The sequence below is a fragment of the Anopheles ziemanni genome, chromosome 2, assembly GCF_943734765.1.
Source record: "Anopheles ziemanni chromosome 2, idAnoZiCoDA_A2_x.2, whole genome shotgun sequence".
NCBI lineage: Eukaryota > Metazoa > Arthropoda > Insecta > Diptera > Culicidae > Anopheles > Anopheles ziemanni.
In genome coordinates, this window is record NC_080705.1 from 89,621,613 (window position 1) to 89,648,305 (window position 26,693).

A 26,693-nucleotide genomic window follows, 5' to 3' on the forward strand; every position below is an offset into this window, starting at 1 on the left:
TCTGGAGATCATGTTGAGATTTAAACGTCATCACGAGGGGGTGGGGTGCGGCAACTAACCATACGGAGTCCGCCATTTTCCGGACTGCGAACATTAAGAGCTTTATTGTGTCACTAAGAGAGAATGATACCCTTTTTTATTTCTCCAGACAGAGCCCATGAACATAACGATGAACCGTATCAATGCCTGAATATAGCGGGGAATTAGTTGTTTGCAAGTCTCCACTATAACCACGATTAGAGCCGAGAGCAATGAATTCCTGGAGCTCATCAAAAAATTGTCCTCTTTCTTCTGAGAAGAAAATGATGATACAACGAGTAACAGACAGCTATTACATATAATGCGTGTGGACTAGAGTTGTGTAAATCTGATGCAGATTCATGAATCGGAATGAATCTCTGTCTTATAAGGGATTCATGAATCTTTCGTCGAGAGATTCATGAATCCCAAAGACACACTACTGATGAAATGTCACAAGCCAAAAATAGGTTGAGGGACCTCTTGTTTTTCTTGGTCTCATTGTTCACGCCTATGAAAGAATCGGGGAGATTCATGACAAATCCATGAAAGATTCATGAAGATTCATTAAGACTTCAAAAGATTCATTAAGCTTAGAAGATTCGAATTCGATAAGATTCATGAATCCATCGGAATGAATTTTAGGTGAAAGATTCATATGAATGAATCTCGCCAAAGGATTCATTAAGCACAACACTATAGTGGCTTGGATAATGCAACCAATAAAAAAAGAGGTCCTTCAACCCAATTTTGGCTGGTGACTTTTCATCTGTTGGTGTGTCTTCAGGCTTCATTAATCTCTCAAAAAAAAAAGAGATTCACGAATCCCTTATAAGGCAGAGATTCATTCAGATTTATAAATCTGAATCAGATTTACACAACTCTAGTGTGGAGAGAACTTCAACTCAATAAAGCGAAGCAAATTCTTTCAGATTGGTGATACCAATTGTGATATCCTCTACTTTCACACATATACTCACAGTTCACAGTTCAACAAGCCTTCCATAACCTTCTTTATTCATGATCCAATTCATACTGACTGTCGCTACGCGCTCTCACTCATATCGAGGATCCCACACCAATGTAAATTGAAATAAAATTGAAGTATTCATTGTGAAACAGTGAGTAATATCTTTCCAAACAAACTTCTCAAACCACGAAAAAGTTTGTTTTCATGTTTCATTTCTTTATGTATCGCTCCCGAAATATTTGCTTTCTTAGTTTTCCTAATCGTTTATTCCAGTAAATCCCAAATCGGTATTGGCTTTTCCATCATCTCCACTCCGATCTCCGTTCTATCATTTTCGACACGGCGCACGCAGGCTCGAATTAATTACTGCCAGGGCCCGAGACCGAAGTTGGTTGGTTTCCGGAGAAAAGTTTTGCAATACGACCCTACTGTTGTGAGTCCCAGTTCTTTGGCCAACGTCAGCAGATCCCAGTGGTTCGATAATTTAGAAACAGTTTTCCCACTCATTAACCAATACCACTATGACACGTTCGATAGCACCACGGCCACCATGAGTCGTGCCCATCATTCACTGGACGGGCCACACACAAAACAAAAAGAAACAAAAGGGAAGACTCCAGTCAGCCCATCCCGGACGGCAAGGCCTGACGAAAACTTTATCATCTTCGCCCGGAATAAGCTGACTCGGTAAAAACCACCGGGATAGCTAGCTTCCCCGAGGGAGCTTCCAGTCGGAGCATGGCAACGAACGACTCCAGACCGCAGTGTTTTACTTTTTTGCGAACCAGCGTCTGTCAATGGCTGTCAGAGCTGCAACTTTTGCCTATCGAGCGAAGAACCCCTTGCTGCAGCTTCCGTGCGCAAGCTTGGGTCAAGAAAATCGGATTTGAACGAACGCGCGAAGGGGCAGATAGGAAAAAAATATATACTCATCGAAGGGGTATATTCCTAATCCAATAAAATCCGGCTTAATTAGATAATGGAGAAAAGTAGTTTGACCGATCCCCCACACCGCCGGATCTAAAGGTCTCCCAAAGGGTCTCCCATCGGCCTGGTAACCGGGTTGGCATTATCGCAGGGATCTCCGGGAGCTCGGGGGAGCAGATGGTAAAGGCGCTGGGGGAGACATAATAGGAGTTATAATTTCTTATGCCGCTTGTGCTCCGCTTTTTGCCACCATTTCCAAAGGACTTGAGGTGGTTAAGTTGGTCACTGTTTCACCGCGCTTCCGAGAGGGCGGGGAAAGCCGGTGGGAAATGGTATCCAAGTCTGGGACGGTTACGAGTCCATCGTCGACGTTATGATAAAGTATGAATGGGGAAAGTGACGGCAAAAACCAGTGCTCGGGTTTTCCATCGAAAAGCTCGAGGTTCTAACCATTTCCAGAAAAACTAACTGCTCTACCATTAAGACGCAAAAACCCGGTCGAAGAAAATGTGAATGTGCAATGGTTTTTCACGATCCGCTTGTGCTCTTTCTTCTCTTCAACGTCGATCCACAAGACATTCCGGAGATGCAGCCTCCTTAAAGCAAAGAAAGCATAATCAATGATATTACCCGAACATTTGCGCTTCAGCAAACGGATGTTGCGAGGAAGTCGGTTTCGCTTTAATGTCCAGTTCTCCGAAAGAAAATCGAAAGAATATGCGTACCGGAAGTGGAATGGTACTCTGTGCATCTTGTCCTTTTTTGCTCCACCACCCAAACTACCATTTATTCTGGAAGAAGACAAATTTCGTTTCCATTTCGTTCGTGTTGCGGGAATCGAACGAGAACGAATAAAATGGCCACCGAAGAAGCCGTAATAGTTGCGAGAGCAAAAACTAACTACACTTCACCGCGCGTATGGTACTTTGTGTGTGTGTGTGTGTGTGTGTGTGCGAGGACGCGACTTTTCTTCGGGGAGTACTTTTCGTTCCTTTTTGTGCAGATCTCTCGTCTGTGATCCATTGAAACGGATAGTAAAAAAAAGAAAGCTTCGTCGAAGCGCACTCAACGATTTCGAAGCGAATAAACATAGAGAGGGAGAGAGGGAGAGAAAGATAACGAGGTGGATGCGATTGGAAAAACGCACATTGCAGCCCATCATATGGTACGGTGCTGGTAGCGATTTTCCAACCGTACAAAGAAAGAGAATCAAACCGGCAAGGATCTGATCCGGATCGGAGGTAAAATCCCACCCAACGAAAGCAACGTTGAAGTACTTTCCAATATTTCTTTTATCCTAGCGAGCGGAAACCGGGAAAAAGGAACTTCGCCCTGGTCCTTTTATGCCCTTTTTTCCTAAACCGGTTCTAAAAGCGCGTCCGCCAGGGTGAATGGGTTTTCGATTTGGCGCGCTGCCCACCCGAAGAATTCCTGGGGCAAAAGGATTCGATCGCTCGTGACAGTGCACACGCGGAGGACACATTATGGGCCAACTTCCGGCCTTTCACGTTGCGGGGACAGTGAAGTGGATAAATGGGGTGGGGAGAGCTCGGGTTTGAGGTCGCTTGCAGTTCGCTGCACAAACTCTCGTCCCTCGATGGGGAGTTTTTCGATTGTTTGGCAAACAGCTTCGTTCACGGTTCTGCATCCATGCGAACACAATTGGCCTTCGTGTTTTTAAAGGAGCTTTGTTCCAGATGCCGCGATAAAGGGTGGGGAATATAAGCTACCCGTTAGGATTTTCGTTGCGAGTGTGCATAGTGCATCGCAAAGGGATGATTTTTGTGTAAATGATTTACGGGCACAATAAAGCACCGGTTGGGCGTATCCGAAGGTTATTAAATACCCATTTTTACAGTTTTTTCAACCCACCGATGTGATGATTGCTTGGATGTTTTTCTCCAAAGCCATACCAACTCCATGGTACGTGTGTCGTATCCATTAGCGAGATTCGAAAAGAAGATTTCAAGCATTAGTTAAATTGATTCCGCTACACGAAATGGCATTCAATGAAATTTAATCTTCATCCAATTCCCATTCGCCAGCACTCTCCAACACGAGCGGAGGATAAATACAAAAAAAAATTCGAATGCATTTCCTACACTTTGGACACGTTCCAGGGTTCCACCATCGCGTGGATGTGTCACCATCCTGTTCCGGGTGGCGAAACTTAATCGTTAAACCAGTCGGAAGTGCAAACAGTTTTTCATTTGCATAATTCATCTCCTTCAAAATCGATGATTTTTCCATTAAGGGTTATCCCTTTCCATGGGGCGGAATCTAACCTCGCGCGTCAGCGAATTGCGAAAAGATCGCATCCCATCGACAACGACCGGGGAAGGCGAGTCGGTTTGCAAAACAAATGTATAATGCAGTATCGTTTTCATCGGTATTTCATCCTCCCGGCGTCCTTAGCGGGCAGTGCGTCATCCCTGCCACCAAGGCAGGGCTCCCAATCACGATGGCCTCGGTGTGTGGCGAGGTTTCACTCAAGTCCTTATCCAAACATCACACACCCGCACTCACACCCAGCGAAGATTTTTCCGGAGCATCTCGAATCAATTTGTAAAACCTCCATTCGGTTTCTTGTTCTGTTTTTTTTTTTATTCTCGCTAACTGTTCGAGTGGAAAATCTCATCGAAAACGGAAGCACCTTTCTCGCCCGCCACCATCCCGATTGACGCTACTCGGCGGGCAAAAACTGGGATGGATTTGGATGCACGTTGAAGGAGCGTTCAGAACCAGGGAAAGCGATAGAGTGGAAGAAAACAAAAAACACGGTATACTAAAAAAGGATTTCCCAGCACGCCGCTCGCTCGGCACAGCGGAGGGCGGTTGTTTGCGGGCTGACACCCAACTGGGAATGGAAATCACCGACCGTCGAAAGTGCCGTACGAGTGTGAATGGAAAGTAACGGGCGACGAATGTGAACGGAGGACGACCAGCAACAATCAGCATGGATGAGTAGGAAGGAAAATAAGTAAACAACAACATCCAAAACACGTCTTTAAACTCAATGTCACTCCGTGTGATAACGGAACAGGGTTGGCGGGAGGATGGTAATGCTGGGTGGAAATGAGAAAATCCTTCAATTCAAACCAAATATCGGATCCGTGCCCGGGATGGATATGGTCCCGTACAATCGAAACCGGAGTGAAAGGAAGACAGGTGGCTGGCAAGTGGGAAAACATGTGTGTACATAAACATTTACAAAGTGCGAAATTTCTTGTTGCCAATTCTTCGTTCATTCGCTGCCGTACCAACATTTCCTTCCTTGCTTCGTCGACTATGCAGATAGAAACCGAACTTTTTTTTTTGTTTTTGGTGTGTGTGTGTGTTGATTTTCAATCTACAGTTTTGTTTACTCTCGAACAGATTTGGTGGAGCAAAACAAAATCCCCCCTCGCTTTTCGGTGCTATTTTCGGGTTGCACGCGAAAGACAGAAAAGGCTTCAATAGACGATAAGAGGCTCTTTCCGCCCGATCATGGGACGTTTGGTTTGATTTGTATGGATTTTGTTGTCACATTAGAGGCACGGTGAGTTTGTTTCTTGCATGTGTGTAGAGTTTAATAGAAAGTTAATAGAAACAAACGTAAGGAATGAATACAAAACAAAATTTCATGAAATTATAAATCGTTGTTAAAAACCGCTATTTTAACAAAAAAGGTTTCAGGTGTATGTTTTTATAACAAGAAAAAGTTTCAGTCTCACCAAAAACTAAAGCAAGAGAAAGAAAGGCCGATAAAAGTAGAGAGCAACTGGAAATACGATGAACGACCGACGAAAACGATGTGCCTGCCTGTTTCGAGCTAACGACTATGGTAAGTCACGCTAAGGCATCGGGAAACACGGCCCGAAATGGGAATATCAGGTGTTTACATCAATTTCCCATTGAATGGAAATTGAATCGTCCGTGCACCGGAAGCGGAAAAAGCGAAACCTAAACCTACCGGACGGGAAGCACCCGCCCGGCTAGCAAAGGATCGGCATCGTGAGAAAGAAAGACTGGTGAAATGGTGAAAAAGGACCAACGAGCTGTACTGCGGATGGCGGTGGCTCTTGGCAAAAGTGACCTTCCTTCCGCGAGCCGGAAAAGCAAGCCGCTCGAGCGCATGCATGTGTCGTTTTGGGGTGTGTTTGCCTTATTTATGCCGTTTCCATTGCAGAACCGGTATCTAAAATGGAGCATCCTTTCCGAGTAGGCAGCCAAGTGTCCGGGTGCATTTTGTAGGAGGTGTGATTCGTTTCGGTTCCCATGCAACCAGCCAACCATTTTCCGGCAGCACAGGGTGTAAAGCTTCGGGCTTTTGTGGCCTGGTCCCGTTTTCGCGTTCCGCGATGATTCGTAGCTTTCTGCTCGGCCTTGAAGGGTAGGCTGCCGAGTTCGCTAAATGCTTGCTGGAGTGGGCACTCAATTTATGAAAATTTCATCGATTTGATTTTGTAACGTGGCATAAACTTCGCTTTTGTGCTGCAAAGGAATGCATAAGTGCTATCTCTTCAGTAGTTTTCCACAGAATCGACTTGCCGAATTGAAGGATCCTCATCGCAAGCTCATTTGATGAAATGCTCACGAGTGAACAAACACTTCAGGTTTTCATTCATTGGCTTAAAAAGCAGCTAAACTCCTCCCTCTTATGCAAATGATAATCCTTTGAATTAATTTACTTAAAGCGATTTCAGATCGGAGTTAAAGTCTCAGTATTATGACCCTTCTTAATCTGATATTTGTTTGAACAGTATGTTAGTTTTGAACTACCAATTACGTTAAAAAAAATTTGATCAATGTAAACTTAGCGACAAAACTGTTACCAGTTAATTGCAATTCACCTAATTCTTTCCAATGAAATTTGTTTCCCACGGTTTTTCGTCACACTGTCTGCATAGTAAGCATGTATAAAGTTTTCCTTTGCAGTACCGAGCTGGCTTCATAAGTTTCTGCAAGTGGCTGAACGAACCGAACGAACAAATGAACTTATTCGATGTATGTACAAGTTTTGTCATTTCTGTTGTCAAACTAATAATTGATATGTCACACGATTAATATTTGAAAAAAGTTTGGTTTTTCCTCCCAAACGAAACACATTCTTGCACGTTCGAAAGTTCTGCCTACGCAAGAGCAACATTGTGGCGTAGAATGCACAGTGCCTTCGAACTGGGTCATGGAAATTGCAACCGTTCTCACGTGCAACTAATACATATTTACCTTCAATTCGTCTTTATTCACCGCCTTGTGTCGGTCGAAAGTTTTGATTGCGCACACACACTTACAGTAAGTAAGTGGTAGCAAGAATGAGTGAACAGTTTCCTGCTTAGACAGGGGCTTAAACTACAGGAAATAGGCCTTTGAAAACTGGACTCATGGAAACTCCATTTATGCCCCGGCGTTTCGCAATTGCCGAGAATTACTGCTCATACCACTATAAGAATAATAGACAATCTGTTAAGTATGATAAGGACTTTACAATACCTTCAGAATCGAGCATCCTTTCACAAAATATATGTTTTGCTCGAAAAGAGAAGGAAGAATGATTAAACTCGCTTCACCGCCACGAATGGCGTGCAAAAGCACATTCTTTTCAGTACTCCTTTTAATCGCTGACCGTTTGGCGCCCTTATCCATTCCGTTCGGGGTGTACTCTCCATACAACTCTTGCGTGCTTTCATTTTCCACTATATCTCTTATGATGCCACCCATTCCACACGAGCACATGCTCACTGGAGCTGGAAGTGTATTCTGCTTTTCCGGAAGTTATTTACGGCCAGGAAAAATGCATCCCAGGCTTGGCTTGGTCCGCTGGTAGTAACGGACGTTGCTGGAAAACAGTGAAGTCGCTTAGCCAAGGGGTACTTCTACCCAACGGCAGTGTTTCGCCTGTCACTCTTCCACTGATCTACTCTTCTTGCCCCGCCGGAAGAAACCATCTGAGAATTGATAGTCTCGTATGTGTGTCTATGTTAGTGATTGGCCTATGCAAGGTTCCAACGCTCTAGACGGTCTGCATTAACAACACGAAGCGAAGACTTACTGCTCCGTCACTGTGAGCGCTAGTAGTTCTGTTTTCTTTTGCTACATTTTATTATTACAAGAAAAACGGCGAATAGCAGAAGAGCCCGTCCAAGAGCCCCCTATCTAGGAATGAACTTATTCTTTCCTAAGGTTTCCACTTCCGGCGCCCACTTGGTCCTTTTGCACTGGAATCTATAAATCCACTAGCCATAATCTTCCATAAATAATAACGACCACGAGGTAATAAATGGATTTATTTGCATTCGATTAAGGATGCATGAGGGTTCGCTTCAGCTCACCTTGAGTCCTCGGCTCGTGATTGCGAGTGTCGGTGGTTGTCCCATCCTACCTGCAACCGGATTTGTTTGTCGTAATGTCAACTGTTAAATGGCTCGGACAGAAAAAGAGCTTACGGACATAAAAAAAAACAACAAGTGAACTGCCAGACTTATGATTCATTTCGTCTCGGTCTTGATTGGCCACCATGGGGGATTCTCCCGTGTGTGTGTGGATGTGTGATTCTCTGTGCACTCTTCTATAGCCTTGGGCAAGCGGCAGGCCTACCGTTACACTGTTTATACTTTTCAAACTAAGTTTTCATGCATCGAAACGCCGGAGGAACGCTCAAGACGACGCGTCGGGGTGAGGGGTTCTCCGTCTGTCTACTCTGGTTTTCATTTTCCTGTACGAAAGCGTATTGCTAACGGAGGAAAATGGGTCCAAGAATGGCCCCTTGGTGAGCAGAATTACTGGACAATCAACATCAACTCGACTTGACATCGGTAAGGTTTGTCCAACCTTCCCCCATGTTGTTCGTTCGGCGTAGCGTGCATACAGCGTGCTGCATCGGTAATGAAACATTCTGGTGTTGGTGCATGTGTGCTGCAATCTCACAATGGGGGCGGTAAGGTGGGTTGGTTTTTTTTTATTTTGTTTCTCCTTTCTTTACTCAACCCGCTCCGACGAGCAACATTGTTTGAATACTCCGTTCCACTTTGTTGGCACTGACCACCCATTGACAGCTGACAGCCAATTTATCCTTCAAACCGGGCCCAGTTTCCTCCGGACCCACCTTTCGAGAGGGGAAGGGAATACAAATACTGGTCCCAAAATACAATCCCCCAACCCCCCTCTCCGTCGGGTCGGACGACGGCCATCCATCGTCGAGAGTAAGAGTGTAATTGTTTTTCAAGTGTTTCGCTCTGTTTACTTACCGTAATCGTACGAACCTGTGTACAGTGTGCCGGACTTGGCGAAGGGGAAAATGCACCAGAAGGGTGGTGGGGCAAGGGGGGGTAGTGGTCAAACGCGCGGTGCGCAACGTTGGTCAGCCGTTTCGGTAGGAACCCTCCAACCCGCTCGGAGTGGTCGCACATCAGCTTGCGAGGAAACGCTCAACGTTCGGAAAAAAAAGAAAAACGGAAAAAACAACACGACAACAACATCCGACGGAAGGATAAACATTCACTGTATGCGGGAGGGTGAGAACGGGCTGTGCGAAGGGAGGAAGAAATGTCACTCCCGGCACTGGCACGTTTGCAGCAGTAATGCAGTGCGGTGCGCACTTCATCGAAAGCCACACGAAGGGGGGGTGGGAAAAGAGGGGAGGGTCGGTCAACTGGCAGACAAGCAGGAAGTGTACCATTCATTCGCCCGGGCTTCGACCGGAAGGTTGCTTGGCAGGATTTGGTCTGTAGTTTTTAGGAAAAAGGGGGCGCAGGCTTCCAAGTGGAAAAGCTCAAAGTGAGAAGAACCGAGGAGGGGGGGGGGGGAAGGACAACGGTACGATGTTTGGGAAAAACGGTGGATAGAAAAGAGATGGGGATAAAAGGCAGCGCAAGAGCGAACAAGATGATAATAGTACGAGCTGCCCAGTTCCGTGGATGATCGCGACGGACGGATGGAAAAAGGGGATGCATCCAACTCCGTCTCCGGAAGCACTTGAAAAAGGGGGAACCGCAGAGGGGCGAAGGGTGGAAAAGTTTTTCCGGCGGAGGAAAGCCAAAAACGAACTTCAATAGGCGGCTGGCAGTAAGCTAGTTGTCAAAACAGGATGCGCCTCGGCGACCATGTGGCAACGCTTATCCAAGTATGCTAGTGTCAGCGTGTGTGTGTGTGTGTGTGGATATGCCTATGTTTGTGCAGTCGTGGTGGCGTGTTGTGATGTCCTCACTCGTAACACCGCCTGACAGAGGCAGCAATGAGAATCGAAAAGCCTCATTCCACTCCATGGTGAGTTCCTGACACTGACATTATGCATAAGTTTGTTGCAACGGAAAATCCTACCGAATTTCCTTTTTTTGTGGATTTCAGAGGGGCATGCTGGCGGAAGTAAAGCTCACGCAACTTCACACGGGACAACCTTAAACAATCCACAGCCATTCATAAACGGAAACATTGCTTTGTGGATGTTTCGGGAACCGGAAAAGAACTTCTGTATTTCATTTTCTATAATGGGAATATTTTCAAAAGAGATATTTCCAAGAAGTTTTTAAGAGCTCGAATCTGCCTAAATACAACATAATATAGAGTACTACAATACAAACATTAAGCGTCATATTATGTTTGAAAAGTTCTATCAGGAAAAATCAAAATATATCGATAAAGATTTTCGAATCGAAGATATTGACTTCAAGAAATGTTGGTGTTGTTGAAATGAATGACGTTTTTTCTTGATTGCTCAAAATGATTCATACTAAAATACATGAACTCTCATTAAACGCGACTGTTATGTTTGGAAGCAACAGATATATATTGAGTAATGGTTAATAACTAAACAGTGACCATTGCTTTGATGATCGTTGTAAAACAAATGACACACCAACTTCTCTTAAACCTTCTTGTCTATCCTGAGACCTGTATAAGCAAATAAAAAACTTAGAGTAAAACCTACGATTAACTTCAAGTAACTTAACGTGACGCTATCAATTTGTCAAACCAAAAGCGATGAAAACCACAAAACCTTTGTTTGACATGGGGAAAAAACTAACGCAAAGCTAGGACACTGATTTAAACCGCATCATAAAGGCAAAGTGAATCACTCGCTGGCAGAACACAGCTTCGCACAAATCCCAACCCCCTACCCCCGACCTCAACCGCACCCGAGTCAACACTTTGCGGTCGTTGTATAAGGATGATAAATTTCTCTCGTTGGACCCTGGATCGAAAAGAAAAAACCAAGGGACGGTGAAAAACACAGACTAAACTTTCCCTCGGCAAAGTCCATCAGTTATCGTCTCAATCATTTGTCATAATACACGTCCAATTGGTGGACTTTTTCGATAAACAATCGCCGGATCGATGTTCCCGATGTCAACACCTTGCATAAATAACCAATCATTTCAAGAGTGCGAGCCAATCTTTCACCGATTCCCCCCCTACTTCTCCTGGGGTCTCCGGCTTCCGGTTTCCCGGATGGAGTTCGAGTTCGCACCGCTTTTGGCACCCCCGGGCTATCGATATGTCAAATGGCTTCCCCCAAATGGAGGGTGCCGTCACCCAACTCGGAGATCATTTGTCGCCGCACACACCCCCCCTCCCTCCCCACTGACGTTCTTCGCTCTTCCGGTGGATTTTTGTCCGTCGCACAAACTACCCGAACCATTTTTTTCGTGTGCGGCGGAAATTGTTAGAAATTGACAGATCAAAACTTTTTCCATCGCTTTCCCCCCGGCACCCCCTGTCCCCCGTTGCCTATTAAACCACCGTCCCAAACTGCGGCGTCCGGGTGCGTTCGATAGTCCATCAGCAGGTTTAATGCCTTTTTGTTCTCTTGCGTGTCCTTTTCGGCACGTGGAAAAAACAAAATGCCAACACCTGCGTCCCAGTGTCTTGGCCTTTTTCTAGTAGTTGTTTTTATTTTTTATTTTTTTTTTGCTTTTGGAACTTTAGTTATTTATTTTGATTTTCTATCGTGTATATTTTCCGTTTTTCGGCATTCCCATCACGACGCTGATCCTTCGGCTCAATCGTTCGGGCGTCGGGGCCAAAGTTATGTCCTGCACGCCAGGAAAAAGTTCCATCGCAAGTTTTCTTCTTTTTATTTTGCTTCTCCTTCCCTTGCGTTGACCACTTTCTTTGGCTGTTTGAGTGAAAACATTTTGTGATCGGTTTTTGCTGCCTTCGTTCGCTTTTTCACCCCCCGATTTTCCATTCATCACGCTCGCACACTTTATACATTTGGTGCTCCCCTTTGCTTCCCACTGGTCCAGCTAAGATGGTGTGTAGCTTGTGAAGTGGTGCGCGGGTTTCTTCTTCGCCTTTTTGTTGCCTCGACCGTGGATGGCGGCGAGGAGTTTCTTAAACCATCGCTTTCCACAAAGGCTGTGATATTGTCTCGTCAATGAAGCAGAAAATGAAGAAAGTTTTTTCTTCCGCTGTTGGGATTTTGAATTCACTCTCTCTCTCTTCGCACCTTCACTCCTTCGTGCATCCTTTTTGCTGGGCACTTTTCTCGCTGCTCGCCATTGTCATTCGCTTCACGGTTTCGTTCGTCTATCTTCCGGCGTGCGCGTCTGCTTCCGGGATTGATGTGCCGGTCGTCATCAGCCGACCAGCTCCGCTTGTACCCACTAAATCACGTAACGTCATTAGCATCTCCGACCGGGGTTTGGTGTCCACCAAGGCGACTTTTCCCTACCCATTTCCCTGTCCTTCCGATGGAAAATATTCTCCGCTACAAGAAGGGATGTGAAAAGTATTGAAAGATAGGAATAAGAAAAGTCCTTCCATTAAACCATTTCTCAGTGTTTCTCAGCGAGAGAGGGTTCCGAGTGTTTCATAATTTCCCCCCCGGAAGGTCGTACTGCAATAATTGTGCTTCGTCCATCCGTGTGGAGGAAGGAAAAACAGGGCACCCGAAAGAGATGGGAGAGTAAAACCCGCAGCGAATTAGTGACAGCTGAAGGTGACGACGACTGTCCGAATCAGGATCAGGAGCGTAAAGTTTCGCTAGCTCCTCCATTATTCTCGTCCCCTCGTTCCTCCCACCGACCCTGTGTCGTCAACCACATTTGATGGAGTTCGCGTTTTACGCTCCGATGCCTGCGAAAACGTTTGGGGATGCGCTGCTGACCAACAGAAGGGGGTCGTAGGAAAAGAACCGACGTGGTGGTAAAAATCGATCAGTGTTGGTTTAATTTTAACTCCCCCATTCTATCGCTAACCGACCCCTCAGCGTTACGCCATCGAATGCGCATCAACCGTGAATTTGTTCACGGCACTTTCGCACGTTCCGACGCTGTTCGTTTCGTCCGGTTCGGTTCACTTCGTTTGGTTTCGTTTTCCACCTCCCAAACACCGTCTCGGCTAACGACCACCTCCATTCGCGCCCTTCCATCGGGGGGTGGACGTTAAAACATTTGCCAGCAGGCGCGAACTCCGCAAGCCACGATGGCTCGGAATCGGAATCACTTGTTTATGAAATCTCAGCCCGAACAGCACGAGGCACTTGAATTTTGATTAGTTGTTCCAGCTCCAGCTGGCAACCATTTAAAGTTGGCCCTTCTGCAATGACACCGGATTACAGGACGCACAGGACGGTGCCGAAAATGCCGCTGTCAGCCGCTGAACAATGGAAGAAATGAAGTGTTGGAGCCCGAATTTTTCCCAACGCCACACCCGCTCTCGGCGCTGTCAACGGCAGCGATCTTCCACCATCGGTCAGCAGGTCCTACAGGGCCAGGACAATGTGCAAATTGTCCCTTCAAGGACTTCCGGAGAATGCACACCGCATCGAAGGGGGGAGGCCCAGAGTTGGGCGAGCTCAACCCGAATGCCAAGAGCCCTCTGTGCTCCGTCATTGTCATTGATTTTATCGCCCGAGACCGAGTGGAAAGCGTGTTCAGCGCGACCGTCGAGCGATCCTGGAACGATTTGTTTAATTTCATTCCTCCACTCGCAGATTCCAAACCCACCCCCCCCCCCCCTCGGCGGGGTTGACGTTTGTCCGCCGAAATGCTGCTCCCAGCTGCGACGGGTCGGATTTACACCGGGATGCCGACTAACTATAACACTCCCTCACGTCCGATGGTTCCGCCGATGGGCGTGTTCATAGTTCATAACATTTGCGTAAACGTGAAATCGTGGTTTTCACCCGACTAATCTGCCATCCGAGTGTGGGCACGCAGACCCATTTCAATTGACTGACGGAACGGGGGGGAAAACTGTGTGAAAGTTTTCCCGTGTCAAGTGCGGTTCATCCCTCCCCAACCGGGAAGAGTTCGTGTGAAAATTGGACTCTCTAATGCCTCCTAACGCTAAGTAGTGGAAGCTATTTAAATATACCCCTTGACGTGATGTGTGAAAAGTTTTCGGAAGCATTGCTTAGACGAGTGGCACGTCATGATTGCGAACCCACTCTGCAGTGGAGAATAGTCTTGACAATATGTTCATTTTCAGACGTGTACAAACAAATCATGCGTAAAGTCGGAACCTACGTCAGCGTTTTACTGTCACAGTTCTTTTCACTCTTTCTACAATATTTCTAACGCATTTGGAATTATCCTAATTCTAAATTACGTTTCCGCTCAATCCCTGCAATGCATTATTTTGTTTCATTTCGGGAAGGATTTAGAGCACTCGGTGGAAGCATTAATTCAAAGAGTGATTACGAACATCGCGGGCTGGTGTGATTGCTACGCTGGGATTGTGGGATAATTTTTCGAGCTAAACAATATGCAACGAACAGACGAGCGTCGCAACGTTCACCCCGGAAAACGCAAAAACCGGATGCTACGTAACCCGAAATTGAATTAGATGCTAAACCAACATGAATATTTATTGTTTCAAAAGAGGATTTATGCTCGCCGAGTACTTTGCTAGCAAGCGTCGGGTGGTGGCAAGAAAGACGTCAGAAACCGAGGGCACTGTCATGTTGTGGTTTCTTGTTGTGTCGTCGTGTTGCGAAGTACAACCACGCAGAGGCATATGGAGCACCAGGCGTCTCCATCGGTACGGCAATGTCGATCCACCGCGACGACACGCGAGCCGAGACCGGGTTTGGAGTCACTAGGGAGTAGCGTTGGCAAAACTACATCCTTCGGAGCCTTTGGAGAACCGCTTCGTGAAGCTGCTAAAGCTGATGCATCAATGGTGCATGAAAAACTATTAGCATTGCTATAAGCGGCAACATATGCTCCTTTTTCCATGTACCCAAGTCAACCGGTACCACTTGCCGACGGTACGGTGGCAAGCGATCGCAAACTGGCAGGATCCCTTCGAACTTACCGTCGCCGAGTACGGTGAGAATGGAACATTATTCTAATTAATTTAATCTGCGCAACCTTCAAAGGTGCTGAAAACTGCCGAATACCGCTGTTGACGAGGGAGCTTAAACGAGGAAAGATGTTTTTCAAGATGCGTGGAAAGGAAAAAGGAAAAGCTTTGACATCGCAGAAGGGGAAACAGAATCTCCTCAAGTAAGCGAATCAGGCATTCAAGAAAACTATATTTAATGTTGCTGAAACAGAGCAAATTATCAGAAATCATTTTCTTATTCTGTCGTATTCAGCAAAGGCAACACTTCAACATGTAAACGTAATACATCAAAAGGAATCATTCTTCATTCGATGAAGTCTTCCCACGTTAGATTGACACATTTTGCGCAAGACGGTGTGCCAAATTGAAAACATAGTGTTCAATCATCGACCACGTACTATCGGTGGCAAGGGATCCATTTATTTGCGTTCGAGAAAAACCGGCATTACCGTCCGGAGTCATTCGGATGTGAGTGGTGTTATTCTTGAAACCAACGTCCATCCTCCAAACGCTTTTCCCTCCCAGTCATCACTCTCGTCTGGGAGAGGGAAAAAGAATGGCTACACGAAAAAAACAAACCATGAAGGTTCATCCAAAAATCTTGCAAATCCGACCGACACTCTTATCCTGCGCTTCATCGTTCCCCGAAGACCCGTTAGTGGAAAGCTGAAAGCGAATGGCGAGCGCACTGGTGCGATGTTTCAGATTTGACTTTTCCCACCCGGCCCATTCCGTTGCCTCTCCGGTCGGTCGAAACCGTTTGATCGTTCCTCAAAAAGGCGATGGAAAAACTCTCCATTTCTTTCTCCACCCGAACGAATCCACTCGGTCGGAACGGAGAAGATATCAGAAGTTAATTACTACCCTGCTGCAGTCATGCGTGTGGAAAACCCCCCGACTGTCTCGAAGAAGAAAGCACCACGGCGGGGGTGCAGCGGCCGCACATTTCCCTGCCACCACCCACCAGCCGGCCGTCGAACGGGAGCCGAAGATTTTCCAAGCCATTTGCCGCACAAATTTACAGCCCTTCTGCGGGGCATTTGCTAAGAGAACGAGCCCGCTGCAGAGCTGCTTGCCGCAAAATGGAGTGAAATTTAATTAAACAAATTCATGCTCACATGCACAACGGTACAGCGTTTCCATACAAAGACACCCACCCTCGCTCCACTTGTACATTAACGAGATCGCTACGGCTATACAAGGGTGACACACAAGGTGGGCATGTTTTCTTATCTTGTTAGGTTGTACAACCCTGATGACCCGAGAATGTAATGTCCTCGTGTGCAAATTTCATCTCGTACCCATTTCAGATTTAAAGAGCATTCTTTAAGAACCATCCCGGTCTCACAGCCGCAGGTTTCCGTTTCGTTACCAGCTTCCACTTCTCGCTCGCTTTTATTATACTCGCTAAAGTGCAGGTGCTAAAAGAAAACAAGTGTCTGTCCGTGGAGGAAATTCGAAGGCGGCATTTTAACACCATGAAATCCACCAGCCACTCCAAACACTCGAGTGTCGCGCAAACTTTCCTATCTAAACAAATCTTTCACCATAAAAGCCGCCGGTTCCGAGTACCGTGCACACGTCTTATCCTGGGTGTGTTCTCCACCAGCACCATAGAAGCGATGGCGGCTCGGTGGTTGCTTGTCATCGGTCACCCTGCACGGTAGGAACTGTGGGACGGGAGACGGGACTAACGGGGGGTGACAAAACTATGTTGCTCCTATCTGAATGGGAGTTCGTTGCCGGCTTGAGGATCTTGTCGTTTGGGATCATCTTTAATAAAGTTTTGAACATTTAATTGAATATCACAACCTTCCGCACTCGTGCAGCTTCACGATCCGCTCTTTTGGAGATCTAGTGTTGACGTTTTTGATTGAATGCGTGTGTTAGATAAGTATGTGGAAATTGAGAAAACTTTCTAAACAGATACTTTGTCGAGACATTAAGCCGAAGCACGATTTCAAGCGTTGCTGATACACACGCTCGTTGAAATGTGAAGCTTATGTTCAATGGTTATTGATTTGCGTAGCAAAATACATAACTTTTAAAACAAAATTTATACAACTTTGTTTCAAAGTGTATTTTTGACATGATAAATTAGTAAAGTGATAAACTTGGAAAAATTCGATCAATATTGAAAGGGCTTCAAAATCAAAGCATCTTCCTTAGCTATGTTTTTAGAATGCGCAAGTCAAATCATAATAAACTTCTTTCGGTTTGTTCCAGTTGCCGTTAAGCTCGACCTACATTAAACCAATCGTCCTGAACTACGACGGAATGGTAGAGCGTGCTGATTCTTGTGAGCGTCTAAACTATTCCACGCCATCCACGCTGATTTAACTAGTTTTGGAATTTTACAACCAAGTTCCGAGAATGAGCTGAGATGAGAGCATTGCACCCGACATTCGACTCCTGCTGCAGCGTCGTTGAATGTGAAGTATTTTAATTTTATGTTGCACGTACTTAATCCGACGACTCGTGCTCGAACCGGCTAAAGCACGACCACGACCGGACCTGGAGCGTACTCGAGCTTGGAGTACGCAAAGGAATGTGGAAAATCACAGATGGTACGGGAATGTGTACGATTCTTCATTCCGTTCGGTTTGTGATGCTAATCAAAATAGCGTCGTTCAACTGTTTGTCATTCTCAGACATCACTTGAGTGACCCAAGATGAAGAGAAAAAACATTATACTGACATTTCTCCATCACTTCGGTGACTCTTCTACGGTCGGATGCGACGTCGCTAACGATGTGCCCCGACCAGAGGAAATACAAATAGACAAGGCCGAAGTCTATGAAACGCATATGAGCACAAATTGGGTGCACATTAAGATTGCAACCGATTGGGAGGAGTGTTTTCTTTTTTCGACTAAAAACGGGTAGAATTTGAAGCACATCGCCGTCGGTTATCGCTCGGTTCGCATCGAATTTCATGTGGTGAATCGTCAAAATTCTGCCTCGAAAGGACGCAAAATCTTCTTCGCCGCTCAACGTGCTCGTGCATGCCATATCGCTCGGGTTTTGTAGATCCACTCGCCTTTGATTGATTGAAGCTCAACACAGCCCACCGACAGACACCGTCAGCCACCGGGCGGCTCCATCGCTCGCGGCTTGCGATAGTGCAGCCATTACTTGCCAACCGAACCGTGACTGGCCGTGTTTTCCCGCAGCAAACAGTTCAGCACAAAACCACTGTGCTGTTGTAGATCAATCGTATGCGTGCGATTCATTCGCCGAAGCGTTCGTTCACGGCGTTCGTGACCGAAAAGTGTGCCGAATCGGTAGCCCAATTAACCGCCAACTCGAATTGAGCGCGTGGCCGAAGGAGTTGCTATCGAATCATCGTTTATGAACACTGCGTGTCACTTCGTGCGCGATAGCCGTGATTTCGTCTACCTGGTACCTGGTAGTCATTCGCACACATACTTCAGCGAAAGCAGCAAAAACTACATCCTTTCTCGATGATGAACCAAAAGACTATGAATACAAAACGCATCTCGCTGGAAGCTTGTCATTGCTTGGAAACCAGAGATTTCATTTCCAAAATGAAAAATTTGGGGAAGGAAGAGATTGAAGATATTTGAAGAAACTGAGAGGTTGTTAGGTAGATCTACAAATGGAAACTCTTTGTTATGCGACATAATATCTCTAGTAAGACTCCGATGAGAGTTATAGAAACATATTTATCAACGGTCTAAGTCGATACTAGTGTCATTCCTTGTGAATCTTTTGGCAAGATTAATTTATAAAAATCTTTCACCTAACATTCATTCATATCGAATCATGAATCTTTGCAGATTCGAATCTTCAAACGTGTATGAAACTTTCGAACGTCAAAATTCGAAATCAAACTTTCGAAACCATAATGGATCTTTATGAATCTTTCATGGATCTATCATGAATCTTCATGATTCTTTTATTGGCGTAGATCATATTACAAAAAAACAGTGGGTCCCTTTCCCAGTTTTTGCTCTTCACAATTCACAAGTTGATTGCTCTTTGGGATTCATGAATCTCTCATTAAAAGATTCATGAATCTCTAAAATACAAAAATCATTCTGATTCATGAATCTGATTCTGAATCATACAACTCTAGTCCGTACTCGTTTAAGATCATGTTTTCATCCAAAGTAATGCTTACATATGTCTGAATAATCTTTTGGAACCAGTAATTTTATTGCAAAGTGAGCAGCTCTACCAAGTTGAAAAAGCTCAATCAAGTCCGTAGACTTTAGTAATTAGAGTGATCATGTTCTAGAAATACCCCTTACGAGTTTCAAGCTATCCTAAACGCCAGTATATGATACCTAAGCCAGTTTGCGGATGAACGCTTGGGAAAGCTTTACTTTGTTCCTCTGAAAACTAATCCGAAGAACTGTAAATTAATCCTCCCCTCGGATCACCACTACCTTGAATGAGGAAATCAAAATCCTGGAAAGATTCTACTCGAACCAATCTGCTAATCTTTTCCGTACGTTATGCCATGTTTCTCTCGTATGAAACATTTGTTCAAGATTCTTTTCTGCAATTTCTTGAAAATATTTCACCAAGCCTTGTAATGCTCTACGTTGCCCCCTTGCTTCTGCCTTCTGCACCCAGCTTAACAGTTAAGGCTGTTAAACGTTACAAAACTGCTTTCTCACTTCGCACTCGATAGGAAACCGGACCCCCCCTCGCTGTTGGCACGTTGCCGTTTCCAAACAATGACCTGGTTCACGAAACCCAGGTCCAAGCGAAACGGCAGCTCCCGGCCGTGATAACCTTTTCGTTTTGTCCTTTTTCTTCGTTTTGTAGGTCCGAAGCCCCTTGCCGGCCTTTACGGGTTGAACATGTAGGGGGGAAAACCTGGAAAACCCGGGAACCCGAGTAAAAAGCCCTACCCGACCTAGGCAAGGTTTCAGGTCGTAACATTGCAGCTTACACCCGGAGCCAGAGGACAGCTGGACTTCACACGTTGCACTTGATGCTTCGCTTCGGGACGAATCCATTTTCGTCTTTTGTTTTTCCAGCCGAAACCCACCCCACCGGCAGTTTTGTAACCGTTTTGTTCCAGTTCCGCAGGTCCATCGCCAGGTGAGTGTACGGGCGCAACCGAAACACCGCATCGGCCCAACCGGGAGGAGTAGCGGAGGGAGATGGGAAATGGGGCCGCCGCTTGCCGACTGCAGGCCAACGTAATCCTTTTTAAGTGACTTATCTTCGTTTCGTGCCCGCTGGCCTGCGAGGGTGAACGAGAGAGCGGGAAACGGGGGGAAAAACGGCCGTTTCTCCATAATTCTGCGAAAAGTCGCTTAGCAGGGCCGGACGGAGCCGGACCGGGTCGTGTCGATGGACGGCCAGCGTCGGGCGGGTGGCAGCAATGGACATTTTCCTACACCTAGGCCGGAAGGCAAGGTGCAAGCCACTGACCGGGGCCGAAGAGAAAAGGGCATAAAACGTTTTGCACATTCTAGTTGGTGCAATTAGTTTTATAGCTGCCTCAAGTTGCACTGGCACTGTGGGCTGAACCAAATGGGAGGCCATTCGTACCATTTAGCACCGATACACTGCCGCACACTGTAATCGGATATTGCATTCGGCCGTTGGTCCGGCGGAACGGGGCATTGGGGCCGAATGGCGGAAGGAATGCGAAAAGCTGACAGAATGTGAGCAGAATGAAGGCCGTAAAGAGGCTCGTCCAGGTTGGCTCGGGCTCGGGCGTTGGGTAAGATGCATTGGGCTGCGTGCCGAGGCAATGATTCACCGAATGCACGCCCTCGGGAAACAGGACCGTGATTCAGGAGGAGCAATACGGTAGCTCTTTTTGCAGCCCCTTTTTCCAGCAGGATTTCCTTTCACTCGGCCAACGGGCAGCAAAGAATTATAAATACCGCTCGAAGAATGCTACATTTTGCAGCCCACCGAATGCCATCTCTGGGTGGGCTTTCGAATTCCTGCCGGAATCAATTATGAATCCCAGCCCTGATGGAGGGGCAGTGGAGTTCCTATGAAGCTCGTAATTTCTGCCACTGGAGAAGGGTCTTAAAAATCATCCGTGAAATCGATAAATGCTTTCTTCCCTGGTGTTGGTTCCCAAGGCGTCATAAATTCCACTGTATGGATTAATTATCCCTGACCATAAGGGATTATGGATGCCTTTTTGTGTACGTTTCGAGTTGTTTTCGCTTTACATGTCGGCAGCAATGCATTTTCTAGGCCTTTAATCCTGTTAGAAATGTCTCTTTGTAGGTCATACGTACATTGTAGCTACCTTCCTATGCGTTGATGTTTAGTGATTACAATTGCAGTGTCGTGAGTTTATTCACATTCATTAGTAATTTGATTGTAAGTTTTACTTAACTTTTTTCGATTTTTATTTGTTTTGTTTGCTGCTACTGCGACTGTGTTCAACACCTTTTGTGATTCGATAGGAAATGTTTTTACTTTTACTATCACTTTCTTCGATCAATTCCTAGTTTGAAATAATTATATTCCATTTCATGTAGGATCCAGTTAGGATTTAAAATGAAATGAAATTTACTTTTGCATGTTTTCAAGTATTATTCGAGAATAAGTTACATTTTCTCTTTTGCACTTGCCTATCCTACCATGAGTCGTTTTATACGGTAATAACAAACATCTAGATGGCATTGAGATTTTAGCAGGATTTGCACATTTTTGTTTGCTTTATGAAAGCTTCGACGAGATTAATTTAAAAAAATCCTTTTTTGTTAAATTTTCCGAGCCCTCGACTAGTTTGAAAATAATTTCCGTAATGCCGTAGCAATCAGTGGGAGGGTCTAACAAGTGGAAGCCATTACGTTGCACAGGACGACGCAGTCAAAAATGGCTACAGTACGAAGAGCGAACAGCACGCAAAAAGTGGAACCGGGAAACCCCTTCTACTCGTTAGCCGCACTAATGGAGATTGAACCCACGGAAGCGACCTCAAAACGTACCGACCAATTGCCGCTTCACACTTTACACGCTTTGTTCTTTATTCCACGGGCCATACTTATTTTGCTTGCTACTCTTTCGGCCTTATTCAGCGCTGCCCCTAGCAGGCAGGGTCCTGCCGACCTGCAGATGGTAATTGAATACCGGTTCCGGTGAATATGTGCTCGGGAGAACACAGGACACGTGCTGCTGGCGGGTTGCATTGGAAGGAAGCGAGCGAAATGGAAACCCTCTTGACGGTTACAGCGAGCGAGGGAGAGATATAAGCGCACTACACGGCGCTTAAACAATGAAAACACCACCCCGGGCGAGGGCTTTCCTTCGCCGATGGACTGGCCACCTCTTTCGTCTCAAGTGGCGAAGCGGTTCCCACTTCACCGAACCGATTGCTGAATCAGTTCCAATGAACCGCGGGGACCCATTTTTCTTTCGACGCCATCTCCGTCAGCGACCATTACACTTTTCACCGGGGGAGAGGGTTGTGTTTCGATGGCGCGCGCGAAAATCCTCACCGAATGCACACACGCCGTCAGCCCGTGTGTCTCTTGGAGGGTCTTCAAGCGCTCGCGAACGCTCCGCCCGCGTCACGCTGCTGTGTGAGTGCATGAAGGTTGCAGTTTTCCAATTTTACCATCCACTTCGTCCTTCGGTGCACACACAAAAAGGGGGACTCACGTGCGAGCCTGTCACCCCGAGGAGGGGCACAAAAGAAGCCTTCACCCTATGGCAGGGTAGCCTTCGGGGTGGGGTGGAGAGAGGCTCGAGCAAAAGGGCGGACTCAACATGCAGAGGGATATTATTTTAACAAAACGGCCCTAAAACCCACCCTAAAACCCCGCCACCGGGCGAGTAAGCCACACCCCGGAAGGATTCGTTCGTGTTTTTTTTTTTATTGTTCTCCACTTCGCATCATTTCTTTTTCTCGTCCCACGGCGAAGTGGCTCGTTTAGGTTTACCGTTCGGAGGGTTTTTTTTTGTTGTGTTTCTTTTCTAGCTTTTTTTTCCCCCCGCCGTACCATAAAATGCACGGAATGGCACGAGCGTGGGAGGGAGGAGAAATATTCATATCGGTATAAATTATTATAAAACAAGGAAACCCAAATCCCCACGGACGGCCTCTGCGGGCGAAAATCAGCAAATTGAAAATACCTACCTCCGTGGTGGCGCAGGTGGAAGGGCCCGTTGGCGGTGCCCCCGCAGCACGGCTGCTCGTAGTACGAGTTCCATGTATTTTCATAATCTCCCCGGACGTCCGCGGGGAGGAGCAGCAGGAGCAGGCAGACCACCGGTAGCACCGGCAGCAGCAGCCGCCCCGGCTGTATAAACGAACCGGCTGGTTGCCGTCCCGAGCTACCGGACCTCGTCGACGATGCTGACGATGTTGGTAACATTGTGGTAATGTTTCTCGGATTTCTAACCACCGCCATTGCACCAGCTCGTTCCGGCACACTTCTCACCCTCCCACGCCCACCCAACCGCACCAACTCACCCACACACATACACACACACACACACACACACCCTCTGTGGGGCCTCTTTTTTATCCCGGCGATAAGCCTGGGTGCACTGGCGTGCTTTCCGCAAACCCCGGTTCGAGGCCACTACTAACGGATGCTACAGATTTGAGTGGTTACGGAGTTCACTACGGCTGCCCACTTCACTGGCCGATCAATACGGTTCCGGCGGGGGGGGAACGTTGGAAATTAAATAGCGTGTAAACGGGCTCGTACGGGCTACCAGGGTACGGTCATTGTAACAGTTGCCGCATCGTGCACACCACACTTACAGCGGGCTGCAGTTATGTTTGCGACCCGCCCGGTCGGGAAATGCACCACCTATGCAGACTTTAAGATCGTTGGCTAACGAATCGATTTCAATGTAAAACGTCCTTTTCGATCAGACCGCACAAGAACACAATTAGGTACTCTGAAAATGAAAGGTTATAATAGCATGTACGTGCTTATATTGTAATTCATTCCTTTCTAGTCGTTTAGACAACAAATTTAAGCAACGCGAACATCCATCTCTAAATCAATCGCAATCATTTCAACTCGCAATCAATCGATACAATTTTCCTAGAGTTGGCAAACAGTTCTGTGGATATTCAAAACAAATTCAGCTTCTTGAAAACACACGCGCTGCCATATACAACCGGACTCGATGTACCGGATGCTATGTATTTTTTCGTTTTACGAACATTTTTCACTCGAAATCCTTTTCAGCATTGCATCGCTTGAGAACCGGTCCACCCAATCACGCAGTTCGGTAGACTTATTTTACGAAATGTCAAACAAAAATTCACTGCCAAAAAAAGTGGAAACAAAAAAAAAAGTACAACACCTTTCCAAGGTGTTAAAATGAGCCAAGCCACTAAATAAGAAAAACATTAATCCAACTCATCGGTTTCTTAGGGCAAAGAATTGAGGAAAATTTGGCCGAACACATCGACAATATTGAGCAACTCGGAAGCAAATCGGGAAAGACGGTGTACCAGCTATGTTCACTTCTTCGAGCCGCAAGACATTTTACAAGACTTCGGTTTCGTTTGTCTGTAGGCGGCACCACGAATCAACGTGTATTTGTTTCGTTTTTCTTTGCCACTGTCGTGACGAAACCACGCTTTTAACGAATCACCTTTGCGGGAAAACCGCTAGTGAACCTTAATGTAGCACTAGAGCATCTTTGCCCGTAGTAGCGTATGGTTTTCCCAACGAAAGGAAAATGCTGTAGCCTACCCACACTCGATTACGCACTTGCACCCTGGCGACTGTTGTTTTCCGGTTGTTGGGAAATGCTGACTACCCCTTCTGCAGCGAACCTACTCGCGCTCGAGCACACGGAAAAGACGTCCGACACCGACCGAGTTTCCAAACAGACTGACGAGTCCGTCGAAGGCGCATTCGCCGCGACGCGATGCCGCGACGGCTTTGAACACACACCGGGGCCGAGCAAGTTCGGCGGGCACGGCACGCACGCTTCCCAATTCAGCAAAACCGAACATACTACGCCCCGGTCCCGGATCAGTTTCATCCGGTTCGGCTCTCAAAGGACTTTCGAAATGAACGCAACGCCAGTGAGAAAATTCGCACACCACGTCTCGCTGTTCAGTGAGAAGATTTTCCCTCGTCAGCGGAAAAAGGGCCGGCGTAGTTCACCGGTTCCTGGATTTCCCCATCCACAGTGAAAGTGACCTAAAATGGTGGAGGAATGAACAGAACAAAACGAGGTGTGTATCGATGAACGCACTGTCAAAAAGGAGACATTTCAGTCTTTTCTTGCGAATAAGGAGCACGCGCAAAAGATACATTCGAGCAGCGTAACGCTGGCTCCGTAACGCTGATAACGTTTTAATAATTTTTTTTTCACTTTCCATAAAATATTACACAGCTAGGACAAATAGATGATAAGCAGAAAGGATAATCAGTTCAAAAGCTGTAGTTACCCCGTTTTTTATATCCTTTTTTCTCATTCTCCTCTTTTTTCATTCTCTAAGAACTAACTTCCGAAACCCTATTTATTTATTTTTAATGTTTTCCTCAAATAATAGAAATTTTGTAAAGTCCTTTGAATGTGAATAGATTTTGACAACAACTTACTTAAATTATTAGCTCAAATAATAACGTAAATAAGTCCTTTAAAACCATAAAACATGTGTCGAACTACTGTGTGAAAAGTAGCTTTCACATAAACCCACTATCAATAACCACTCCAATTCACTTTACAGATTATTTTCCACTTCTAATCTTTTAAATCAGAAAAACTTCAAAATTGCTACACCCTCACCTCGTTTGGAACAACACTTGGGCAGGACAAGCTGGATGGACAATCGGATCGCTCTGGGACGTCCCATTCCGAAAACGCATCGGACCGGACCCTAGTGAAGACACGTACAAGTGGTAAATAAAAATTTATGCTACCGCTTATGGCGCGCCGGCAGCGAAAAACCGACCATTCGGTGCCTGGTGGAGGGTGCATTTTATGTTGTCGCTTGCGCCCATGTTGTCGCTGGTGACCACGGAAACGTCTGGATTCCGCCGTTCGCCATGATCGCCGGTCAGAATGTTAGCGCCAATTGCCGAATCCTCGCCCGCACGCGCGCTCACCCCGACCCCGTTCTTTTGTAGCCGTCGGGCAACGAAATCCCACCGGGGGTCGTCACATCCCTTCCGATGGCAAACAGCGGACTTAAATAATCGTACGCGAAAGACAGAACCGAGAGGACCCTATCCCGGGTGCTAGCCAAAGCGGCATGGTGGATGCACTAGACGGAATCGAAAGCTGGCGTTGTTTCATTAGCATATTTCCCGCAGGTTGGCGGCTAATTGGAACGCTAATTCGATTAGGATTGGGACTTATTGAATTTTGCTCCAACGGACGCAGAAAAGATTCGTCCACTTGGTTGGCAGACACACGCTGGACTCGTTCGCTAACGACATCCTGTCGTGCCGGGCTCTGTGCACAGATGGAACCATTTTTTAAACGATAGAACGGACTGACTGAATCTAACACATATGCGAATGTCGACTCATAAACAACGCTTTATTTCACGTTGTACTCTGATTTCTTGATCC

General features: G+C 46.3%; 1 protein-coding gene across 1 annotated transcript in view; it reads right to left on the bottom strand.

Moving 5' to 3' along the window:
• Positions 1-23,537, bottom strand: part of LOC131293229 (semaphorin-2A-like) — a 69,425-nt gene extending 45,888 nt beyond the window's left edge. The window contains exon 1 of the mRNA XM_058321312.1: positions 23,276-23,537. Within this exon, the coding sequence (XP_058177295.1) occupies positions 23,276-23,513 (238 nt within the window). The 5' untranslated portion in view covers positions 23,514-23,537. The remainder of the gene's footprint in view (positions 1-23,275) is intronic.
• Positions 23,538-26,693: the final 3,156 nt, after the last annotated feature.